The 12,076-nt window shown below is 40.3% G+C and overlaps 1 protein-coding gene and 1 pseudogene across 3 annotated transcripts; one reads left to right on the top strand and one right to left on the bottom strand.

Annotated features, from left to right (window-relative positions):
• Positions 1-369: 369 nt before the first annotated feature.
• Positions 370-1,605, bottom strand: LOC116386644 (trypsin-3-like; annotated as a pseudogene).
• Positions 1,606-6,731: 5,126 nt separating this feature from the next.
• Positions 6,732-11,777, top strand: LOC116386413 (chemokine-like receptor 1). Of its 3 annotated transcripts, none has more exons than XM_031852576.1 (2): positions 6,732-6,805; positions 8,859-11,777. In XM_031852576.1, the coding sequence occupies exon 2, from the start codon at positions 8,876-8,878 to the stop codon at positions 10,019-10,021; it is 1,146 nt and encodes a 381-aa protein (XP_031708436.1). In that variant the 5' UTR covers positions 6,732-6,805; positions 8,859-8,875; the 3' UTR covers positions 10,022-11,777. The 3 variants fall into 3 exon arrangements, with proteins under 3 accessions (XP_031708436.1, XP_031708435.1, XP_031708434.1); XM_031852575.1 differs by lacking the exon at positions 6,732-6,805 and adding an exon at positions 8,044-8,172 and having other exon boundaries at positions 8,862-11,777; XM_031852574.1 differs by lacking the exon at positions 6,732-6,805 and adding an exon at positions 8,044-8,172.
• Positions 11,778-12,076: the final 299 nt, after the last annotated feature.

Raw genomic sequence — 12,076 nt, 5'->3', positions numbered from 1 at the left:
TTTTGAAGTCATTTTGAGTCAGAGCTCATGGAGTCCAATAATGTGGCAGCATGGGAGGCAGCTATTTACACTCTTAGATACTTAGATAGATGCTATTTTACATTGCTGCTTACCAAAGCTATGAATTATGGTGCTGAGCACAAGTGAATTTTCAGACACAATTGCTTTAGACACCTGCAGTGCAATTTAATCAATTTACTGTAATGTAAAGTCTGGGTGTTTAAGGCAAAAGACAGGATGTTATATTCTTAGATACTGTCATTCTAATGACTCACAGATAGACCTGTACAAACCACACAGTACACACAGCTCGTCACATAGTTGACTTTACTGTCTGTTCACGTGTGAATTCTTTGATATCTTTGCTGCTCAGCCAGACGCCATGGTACTCTTGATCCAGGAGCTGTAATTGCAAACTTTTGTGTACACCCCAGGCTTATTTCTCAGAGCGCAGCCATGCCCCCAAGACACAACTCCCTGGAGTTCCCCATGGGACCCCCTGAGTCACCCTGAAGATGAAATAAAAGTATTATTGGTAAATAAAATGATTATCTTAACTGGTACATCCTTTCAATCAAGAGGCAGACACACTTTTTTTGTGTTACAGCAGCCATGATCTCTAGAATACCTGGCAGGAGTCTTTTCCTCCCTCCAGATAACCAGCACAGATCATATTTTCAGTGATTTGGAAAGGATATGAATTAAAGCATGTGTCATCGCTCAGGAGAGGGGCGTCCAGGCACTGCAACTGATGAGGGTACCTCGCTGGAAAAAGATGGCGAAAGGGTGTTTTTATGAACAATAATGGCATAAAATAGCATTTTTGGAGCCTTCTCAGGCAGTCAGATAGTTTGTCTGTAACTCACAGCCCTCATTACTGGGATGAAGACTCCCCCATCCAGAGATCTGGCACATTGTTCCTTCACTGGCACACTTTGAAGGGAGCGTAGCAGGGCGTACATAGCTGTTCAGAGTGGCAGGTTGACTCAGCTTGATCAGCATATCACTGTCCTGTGTGCGCGAGTTGTAGTCAGGGTGGCGAATAAACTTGGCAGACATAATGTGCTGTTCAGTCCCTTCAGGTTCCCAGATGTCCCAGACGAACTTCTACATCTGACCTGGAAGAAATAAATCCATCTTTAAGGTGACTTTGGAAAACCACAAGGGGGAAAAAAAACAATATGAATCCATTAGTGTTAACCAGCTGCTAAGGTTTTGATTTACATGCTGTGAACAGAGGTTAGCTTTCTTACTTTGTTTGGCAGTGTGCAGCAGAGAGCACCCACTCATCAGACAGAAGAGTCCCGCCACAGAAGTTGTACCCAGTGAAGAGAGACACTTGGTAGGGCACAGAATTGTTTCGACACTCATACCCTCCTACTATTTTGTTATCTTCCTTCAGGGCAGCTGCAGCTGTAAACAAAAGTAAACATAAAGAAGGAACAAAAACAGGAAAGGAGGTTGTCAGTGAATTGACATCTATCATACCAACACGTGAGACTGTGGCACCATTCGATGCCCCCACAGTCTGACTTTTTACAGTATCTATCAATTCTGTACAATACCTGCCCCTCCAAAGAGAGTCAGAAGAAGAAACAGTTCCATGCCATCTGTCTGTCCGTCTGGCTCGCAGATTAATGTGACCTCACCCTCTTAGTTTCAGGTATTTTAGTCCTCTTATCTCTCTCTTATCGTCAGACGTACACCTCAAATAATGAACATGTGTTACATTTCCCCAGAACTCTGGGTTTAATGTACAGTATTCAGAAAAAGACAGAAAGACAAACTGGGAAAAACAGCTTAGATAAGTAAACAATTTGAATTGCAAACACTGACATTTGGAATTCCCCTTTGTCAGTATGCTTTGAGTCAGAGTGATTTTCATTAGATTTTGAGCTCACAGTTCTTAAATTTGAGCTCACTTTGGGATTAGTACATTTGCTTTAAAACTATGTCACTATGGCAATGACTTTCTGTACAACAGGTTTATTACACATATAAATTGTGGATAAGAGACGTGCACTGCCTTCAAGTGAACCACAAAGGGACGTTCATACTTGTGGATGTTGAGTAAGACTTGGTGTGTGGGTGTAATTATTTTGATTAAAGATGCTGTGGGCCACAGTAAAGGTGTGCCATCGCAAATGAGCCATTTGTAACATCCAGAGAACTCAGAAAATAACTTAACTAGAAGTATTTTACTTTTTTAATGGTCCTCTTCCTCTTACAAGAAAGGTTGTCTGCTTATCAGCGAGCTGCTGTCTGGAAAAAAGCAGGATGTAGCTGTGTTGCAATACATGGTATTAAATACTTCTGCATTGCTCAACCGTAACAAGAAATAATCCCACACAGAATTAAAATATATTCAGAAACTGTCTGACAGTGTCAGCTGTTTCAGTTTCCTGTAAGTTATCAGAAAAGTGTAATTTGTTGACAGTAAAAACATTAATTTTAGTAATTTTTTGTTAACTGTAACTAATACAACAATTGTGTTGACATTGTCATTATCTTCTATACAATTGTGAAGGTTTGGAGCATGTGCACAATTTTACTAAGTTAAAATAAAAATAGATTCCCTAAAGCAGAACTTTGTCTGACAGTTTCCTTGTACAATCCTGTGGTCAACTGCAATGTAACTTTTTCCTCGATCTCTCTGGTTGAGGTATGAAATATCCAAAGACAGTAAGACCTCTCAGAGGTTAGACATTGCAAAACTGCATGTCATTGCTGAGTCAATGCCTCAGAATGGATGCGTACTGAAAGGTACGAGGCTCCGTTGCTCATGTATGAGCATAGGTGTTCATCAGCACCAGACAGGAAAACATTTAAATGTGAGGGTACATTTAACCAAACCCTATGATTATACACTTAAGGCTAAAATATAACGCATTCCCATCCAGCACAGGCAAGTTCTCCCCCCATCATTACCGGGTGGCACACTCACTGTCTGCCTCGTTCCTTTTACAACCTGCGCATCACTGCTTGTAGTCCTTGATTGCAATCAAGTGCAACAACTTGGTGCATTCTGCCGAGAGACTTACTCTCTTGCAAAGATAAATAACGCCTCAGGTTGCATATGTGTTCACTGTTGTGTTTGTTTGCTGTTGGGATTTCACAAGACCTTCACTAGCGATACATTTTTCATTAAAGTGGCAATAGACATGTGCAGGCTGTGTCTGTCCCGGGCTAATCTCACATACTGCTGGACCCATCACTCTAATATTTTTTGGTCTCATTTTTGGCTGTGTTCTCAAGGACCTCTCTTGGTTGCAGTGATTCACACTTATTGAAAACATATTTTATTGACTCTTTTATCCTCATTTCTCTTAAACAGTCAGTGGGGACTGTAAGTGATCAACAGCTGCTTCAGTTTAAGACTCTTGTTTCCTCAACAATTAGAATTTTCCTCAAAAACTGTATGTATGTATGTATCTGTGAGTGTGTGTGTGTGTGTGTGTGTGTGTGTGTGTGTGTGTGTGTGTGTGTGTGTGTGCGTGTGTATGCATAACTACCACTTAGCAAATGACAAACTGAACTGAGCACTGAATACAATGGAGTGTGTCTTCTCATGTCATTAGACAGAGAGCAATAATAGCTTCTGTAGGAAGTGTTAAAAAGTGACCGTGAAGCATGACACAGTGAAATTTTAGCTGCACAGAGCAGGTGCAGACAGCTGCGTCAGTTAAAATGAAAGTGTGACTGCTGCTTGAAATGTGAAAAACGCGTCTGATACGCTTACTTTCTAGATAATTGTGGTTTGTATTCATTTAATTTAAACATTACAGCACAGTTCATCGCAGACACACCTGGCAGAGATCTGCATTAAATAAGGACACCATCGAAGTTGAGATTGGTTCCCAATAAGCTTCGCTTTCACTATGCAATTCTCATACTCGATTTACGGCGGGAAAAAAAAGGAAGCGCATCAACCACTGCACCACAAAAACAGGGAGAGCATGGTACTCTTGTTTTCCTCGGTAGCTATCAGTAGCTGTCCTCGGTCACCAAAAGAGTATCAATCTAAGTTGTATGCAGTTACTATCCCCAGTAGTGGAAACCGAAGTAACTGTGGAAAACAAAATGCAGTTTGTCCTACTAGGGGGACAATAGTTCAAAAGTTGTCTATCGCCACTTTAAGTTTTCAATAATATACTCAAGGCTACAGAATATTTCAAAGGCATTCATTAGAGAAAACTGCTTTGGCAAAATCATTCAAATGTGCAAGCAAAATGTCCCTGAGCTAATTGCCCTGAAACGTCTTTGATATAGACTCACATATGACACCCAGATGCTTGTTTTAGTTGCACATGTGCAAAACAGCATTCAGGATGTGATCCGCTGGAAGAATTAGGAAAAATTCTTTGCTGAATCTAAAACTGACATCGTTCTTAAATAATGACCGCAGTTATTTTTCCCCCACATGCGCCACCCTACCCCTTGGTTACAATATATGGAAAGGATCCAAACTTCCATTCATTTCACCATCTGTGCTCCCTGTTTAACAAGTTCCGGTTCCCCTAATCCCATTCCACTGGACCTCAAAATACCCTCGGAGAGACAGAGAGAGCACTGTGTCAGGGCACTGGATGACTTATGCATTGCCAGGCTTGTTTGCTGTCAGACAGAGGCTGATTATTCATATCCCTTAGGTCTGCTGAGGGGGACCAGGCGTTGTGGTTGAAAGTAGGGACGAATGTAAGGAAGTGGTTGAGGTTATTGCGGCTCAGCTTTTTTTTCCCTGTGTGTGGTGAATTTCGTGGAAAAAAAATGTTGCTGGCACCCGTTTCGACTTGAAAAACAAAATTCCTGACCTCTCCGCACCCATGAGACAAGGGTTTGATTTCCAGTCAGTGCCGCAACAAGATCAACAAACCTTTGAGGTTTTAGGACACTGCGGATTCACACTATGTGTGCCTTTATCATAGAGTCACGGGAGTCTCAACACAACAGTTAGTATACCAGCATTTCACGAAAGGAGTTGTGGATTTAGAAATGCTGTGAGCTCAGTGTTTTGCACTCCACAGCGACGAAAAATACTGGGTGTATTACAATGACGCTGGGAGCAGGAGTATGTCATTAGTACCACACTGTCCCACACACAGACACAAACAGACATGCATGCATTTTAGTTGTGCCTTTCAGGTTGCTCCCCCACCCTCCCAGCTGCTGCAGTGAATAATAAACCCCCAAACTCCAACTGCGTATATCACCCTCTATACTAAAACTGAATTCCCTTTAAACCTCCACCAGTTGTTTTACACACCCAAATTGGTATTTGTGCGGCACACACATAATTGCATGTTTGGTTGGTAAATCAAGAACTCTGGCAAGCCCTTGGCTCTGAAGGCTCCCCTCAAACTATAGCCTTGGGATAGCTATTAATATCTCCTACAGACACCAGTAAAATGATCTGCCTTTAAGTTCTGTTTCAAGACTATACAGCAGAAAATTCAAAAAACACATTTAAACAGAAAGGAAAAGTGGAGGATGTATTGCTCAAGAGGGTCAAAACCAAATAAAACAAAGTAGTCATGCTGTCTAGACTTTAGCTGAAACAGTAATGCCATTTACTGTTACAAATGGAGCTGACCAGTTCAGATTTAAAGCGGGTGATGAGGAAGGTATCTGGGTCAGCTTATTTTAACCTGTTTCCTGTCGTTAGAATATATTGGTTTTGGACCTTGTGTAAAATATGTCCCAGTGGGGACGAATATTCAGATGCTGAATGTTTATATATATATATATATGAAAAAAAGGCAATGATAACAGAGACATTAGTCCACCCACACACTCAAATAAGGGTGTTGCTCTGGACTCACGCAGGGATTGAGAGCATGTACAGAGACATATGTAGTGTCTCTCACTTTTTCACTCTCTCTCTCTCTTTCCTTCCTCCCCCTCACATCTGGACTATTGGCAGGACAGAGTTCCTGTGTGTACATCAGTAGGGGACTCACTTTTTAGGGTTGGGCAGGTTCTAGCAGCTCACACCATGTGAATCTGATCAGTTCAAGATATTGAAACCTCATTGTGTTTCACTGTGTGTACAACTGTTGTAGTGTAGAGGAGATGCTCCTTTGTCTGATTTTTTTGAATGGTAGATATTTATTTTTTATAACTCTTTCTTCAGTGGCGCAAATATTTAATGAAAGGGTCTCTTTTTTATTTTCCTAAATCCAGTTTTTTTTATTGTGCACTCAATGGAATGTCAATCAAACTAGTATTGGTTTATTGATTTTAAGAATGGCTTTCATCTTTTCTTTCAAATGAACTCTTCATTTTTGGAAGAATACAAATTTGTTTATTTCATGTCGAAGTTACAGTTTTGATTTGGGGCATAATATTTGTACAATGGATTTGTATTGTAAGTGGCCTAAAGTCTATAAATTCTACTTTCAATAAATTATGTGCCAACAAGTTTGCTTCTGTGGTAGATATTGGCTGAGTGCTTTTCAACATCTGTTTAATTCCTGTTGATTAAGTTTGCTTATCCAGATACCGTGCATAATGAGTCACATAAACTTAAAAATAATGAATCTTGCACACTGGTAATCTTGTCTCAACGTCAGTGTGGGGAAAGTGAAGAAACACAGATTACTGCATCCAGGAAACAGTCCATTCATCATGTTTTGCAATATTCCACATAACATTCTAAGAAAAAAAAAAATGTAATCACAACCATGTCTTACAGATGCTCAAATGTGTGGGTAGTGGAGCAGAAAAGACGAGAGTAAAGAGGAAACATGTGGGAGGAAATATGACCATGAAGACCATCTCAGATGAAGCATTTCTTCCCCACTGAAAGGTAGGGCTGTACTCTGGGGACATTAGACTGATTTTCAGTCTCCTTCAGCCAACACTCCCCCATGTCCATGCCTCCAGCCACTTAAACAACAAAAAATGTTCATTGCACTGCACAAACTTTCAGTAAGTCTGGGCGTTTTTTCAGTTCTTTCGAATCTTGTGGATTGCCCTGTTATTTGTTGTTTTTAACTCTTCTAATTATTTAGCTAATTGGTAGTTCCATGTTATTGCAAGGTTTTGGGATAGATCAAAATGTTCAGGAATCTGAGAATCTGACTCGGATATATCTGGAGTAGCTACAAAAGCAACAGGAATGTTCCAGGCAGGCTTTAAAAGATGCAATTGCTTAGATTTACTGCTTAGATTTGCTTCAGGGTGGGTTCATGAACTCCCTTTTGTTTTAAAGTTGCAATCGGGTCTGCGGTTGGTTGCCATTCCCATTATGTAGCGATGCCTACACTTATGCACCTTTACTGTACATGTCAGAGGTTTTAGGAATGCATGGTTCAGTGCAATGAGTGACCAAGAATATCCCATCTAATCCCAACTTCATGCGACATGAATTCAGGACAGATCTCTCTGTTTGCAGGTTTGAATCTACAGAAGCACCGCGGTTATGTGTCCAGCTTCAAGTGGACAGTGGCACGGAGGGTGTAGCCTGCAATTTTTTTTAAACTGCACGGCAACCCTAAATTATTGACAGATGCTGCTGTGACTTTCTTACACGTGCTGCAGGTGAAGAGAAGGGACATGTATCCCACACGATCAGATGCTGATTCACATATTCAACACAGAGCAATCCCACTTAACCTCAAGCCAACGTGAGGTCAACCCACATAGAGAAAAACACATTACGCAACAGGGTCACTGATGCACATGAGAAGTCACAACTCCACTCATTCTCAGGTAGTCATCTCAACAACCTACAATTGATGTATTTAGTTGTTTGGTTACTTGCTGTTTTCACTTTTGGAGTTTCCCAAATAGGCTCTATCTTTGGCATTTGAAGAAGGCATGTCTTGGCAGGATTTTAGGTCAGATTAGTAGCAGAGCAGCACACTTGCAGAGACAGCAGCATGTAGGCCTATATAATATCTGTATATTACTGTCATGAAGTTCACATATATACTGCATCTCCATGCTGTATGCATAACACATCAATAAAGCAAAGATTGTGTTTCGTATACGGTTTAATGGCCTTCAAAGGAGGGGGGGGGGCGTGCCGCCTGAGGTCCCGCCTCAATATGAGCGATGACGTCACATATTTAAGGGGTCACGGATCAGAACTCCACGACTTCCACGGACTAGTCAGACTCGTCCGGTGTGTCTTTTCCAGCGGACACATCCTCATCGGACAGGCGCTTTTAGGTAGGTGCTGTACCTTTGTTCTCTTCAGAAACCTTTGCTCTGCAAGAAAGTCGGTAAAAGCATCTGATGTTGGCTGTGGCATGCTCTGGCAAAATTCTTAGTTTGGAATTTGCAGAGAGATGCTGCTCTTCGGGGTCGACAAAAGTCTTTGTAAGAAATTGACAGTGCAAATCGCCTACTTAATGAAGCCCATAAACTATAGCAAAGGGTGTGGGGACGTTTGCTTTTATTCAACAGAGTGGTTTTATTTTCTGTGGCGAGACTCGGATTTACAGATTTCTGTTCACGTTTCATATGTGCACCGATTCATTTCATTCACTGGGAAAATTGGTGCACGTTTTGCGTGCGTGTCTAAGTGTTGCATGTTGTTCAATACTTTTCAAGTTAGTTTATTTATTCATGTTTTGTTATGAAGCCTCTAACTAGCATAGATAGTTGGGAAACTTTCTTCAAAACGCCATTAAGACGTTCTTTATTGTCTATTGTGCCCCACAATTCAAGTGATGTCTATGTGAACAGCATCATCTGGGGGCTTTTTTGCGAGCTGACATATGTGAAGGTACAATTTGTCATATTCAGGAGTGGACCGAAGTTTTATGTTTTACGAAAAGTATTTAGGAATTATTAGGCACATTTATTGACCTCTGGTTAAAGTATTTTTTTTTTTACATTTTTTTTTTTTACAGCAGGTCTCAAGACAACAATGATGGAGCTAATGACTGCTAACCCTTTCTCTCACAACAATACATCCGACACCACTGGAAGAAATGTCTCTTTGTATGACGACGATGAAGACGAGTATGACTATAAGGACGAGCACGCTGAGCTGAGACAGTCTCTCAACATCATGTCTCTCATCGTTTACTGCCTGGCCTTTGTTCTTGGTGTGCTCGGGAATGGAGTGGTTATCTGGGTGACCGGCTTCAAGATGAAGAAAACAGTTAACACAGTTTGGTTCCTCAACCTCGCCGTGGCTGACTTCCTCTTCACAGTGTTTCTGCCCCTGAGTGTGACCTACACAGCTTTGGATTTCCACTGGCCTTTTGGCAAGTTCATGTGCAAACTGAACAGCACAATAAGCTTTCTGAACATGTTTGCCAGTGTCTACATTCTGGTGGTGATCAGTGTGGACAGATGTGTGTCTGTGGTGTGGCCCATCTGGGCCCAGAACCACCGAAGTGTACGCAAGGCATCCTGTGTGAGTCTGGGTGTGTGGGTGCTGGCTCTGATTCTTAGCACTCCATACTTCATCTTCAGGGACACTGGGCCGTCATATGACAATGAAGACATCATCAACTGCTTCAACAACTTTGCTTTTTCTGATGACTATGAAACTCCATCTGTGAATCAGCTGCGACAGTTTCGTCATCAGGCCATGACCATCACCCGCTTCCTGCTGGGATTTGTTGTCCCCTTCACCGTCATTGTCTCCTGTTATGCTGTGATAATCCATCGTCTCAGAAGAAACCGCACTCTGGCCAGCCACTCAAGTCGCCCCTTTAAGATCATCGCTGCAGTTATCACTATTTTCTTCCTGTGCTGGGCTCCTTATCACATCATGGCTTTAATTGAGTTGGTGAATCACATGGCTAATCATGCAAGTGAGATATTAGACCATGTCACCACTATTGGAGTCCCTATAGCAACCAGCCTGGCCTTTCTCAACAGTTGCCTGAACCCACTGCTGTACGTGTTCATGGGCCAAGATTTCAAGGATAAAGTCCGCAAATCCATCCTGAATGTTTTGGAGACTGCCTTCCAGGAAGAGGTTTCTCGCTCTTATACCTACACAAACTCAATGGTCACCAGTCGGAGCAAAGAAAAGTCTGTTTCTGATGCCGAGGTATAAGGCTTTCCATGGTTTAAAAAAACAAATACTGTAACTGTAAATAGCAAATGTAACTGTATATAACAAATACCTTGGCTTCTGTTGTTGTTGTTTGTTATCAAAGGACCCTCAAGGCGATCTGTATACATTATCTAAAATTGAAACATGACACCTGTTACCGTTTGACTTATATGAGACTTATAATTGGCAACTTCACCGACAGTATTTACAATCTGGTAGAGCAGACAAATGGTAATATTATACAGTGACTTCTAGATCTATGTGTCATGCATTTGTGGGATAAAGCATTTTTAATTTATGGAAAGGCAAAATATTTTTTATTAATAATAATAAGGCTTATTTATGTAGAGCTTTACAAGGGAGAAACCAGAAATACAATAACATTCATGCATAAATAAACACATGAGGACAACTTTACCCAAATTAAATAACCTACAGAGCAAAAGGCTACAATCATCTTTTGAGTAACAATGGTGCTTCTTCACTTCACAGTCCTGATGTTGCCTGCAATTTGACTCACAGCAGGATCCTTAGTTTCTACCATACTAGACCGAGTGGATATGTATTGTGCCATCTTTTTCATAATTTGAAAATAGATATTACATCAGTTTATGGTTTCATTTGTGCAACACAAGCAACAAGTATCTAAGATTTAGTACATTATGCCCCAGCCTGTATGTGATGGCAAGGAAAACCAGCAATAAAACAAGTCCTAGTTGTTTATAGGCCAAGATTGTAGACTATATTAATAATCTAAAAGTCTGGCACATCACCTCAATAGAATATTTTGACAAAGAACACAATGCATTTCTTGCCATAGAATATAGTAGGTTGCAAACTAATGCACTGAAGAGTAATAATAAAGAATCTACAGTGTGACATAGTGATGAGGAACCACTGACAGACGTATAGCAAATTAATTTACCAACTCTCCCCTTACCACTGATCCCATTATGTGTGGACATGACAAAACTGGGCACATGACCACAAAGACCATCTTTGGTACAAATTACACGACCTAGTTACACTAGATTTTGCTTAACTCATTTAGTCTAGTCATTTTGCCTGTAATGTCATCTTGTAATGTCTATTTCTTATGTCGCCTGCCATTTGGCATCAGATACTGATTCAACTGACTTGTTATACTGCATGCTTTGATAAACGCCGAATAAATACCTTTTATAGTGACTATGATTTTATAAGGTTTAAAGTAGAAGCTGCATTTTATATTTGGCTTGGTTTAATCTTTTGATCATTGTTAGTTACTTTTTGGGGAGATTGTTTTCTATTTTCATTATATCGATCTATCTGCCAGTTTTGTACTTTCCTTTACTCTACTACATGTCCAAGGTGACATCTATAAGTGTCTTGTTTTGTCCGACCAACAGCAAAAACAAACAAAGTTGATGAATTAAAATATTTAGATTACTATTAAAAAAGATAAAGAAAAAGCACCAGCACATTTTAGAAACTAGAATCAGGGAATATTTGGCTTTTTTAAATCAATCAACTAATTGAATGGAGAAAAAGGGCACCATTATTCCATGTATTGTCTGACTTTTGTATAGTGGCATATTGTGATGAACCTCTCCATAACATTTCTAATGTAAACAATGTAAATTATAATTTGACTGTTTTTATTTTAAGATTTCTTTTTGTCCTTAGTGGCCAACTCTGCATAAATGGTGATATTGATTATGATGTTATTGTGGTTCTTGTGGTTACTATTACTTCCATTATTAAAATATTATTTGGACCATGTTTCCTCTCATGATGTGCATCTCATAATGACCACATAACTTCACAAAACACAGTGCCTGGAATCTCTTTTCCTTCAACAGAAAGAGGTACAAGTGTGCATCACATACACAACTTATCTGATGTAACGCATAACTAACAAGCAGCCAATCAAAGTACATACGTTTTGTGTTTGTTCACTTCATCATTATTATTATAGTCATGGCCAGTAGAGAGAGCTGTTTTACCAAAGATCAAGAACAGCAAAAAATCAAAAGGCAAAAAAAAATTCCTGAAGCACACCATTCATTTGTACCC

The sequence above is a fragment of the Anarrhichthys ocellatus genome, unplaced genomic scaffold (genome assembly GCF_004355925.1).
Source record: "Anarrhichthys ocellatus isolate YVR2014 unplaced genomic scaffold, GSC_Weel_1.0 scaffold13, whole genome shotgun sequence".
Lineage (NCBI taxonomy): Eukaryota > Metazoa > Chordata > Actinopteri > Perciformes > Anarhichadidae > Anarrhichthys > Anarrhichthys ocellatus.
This window is presented reverse-complemented; position numbering and strand designations above follow the sequence as displayed.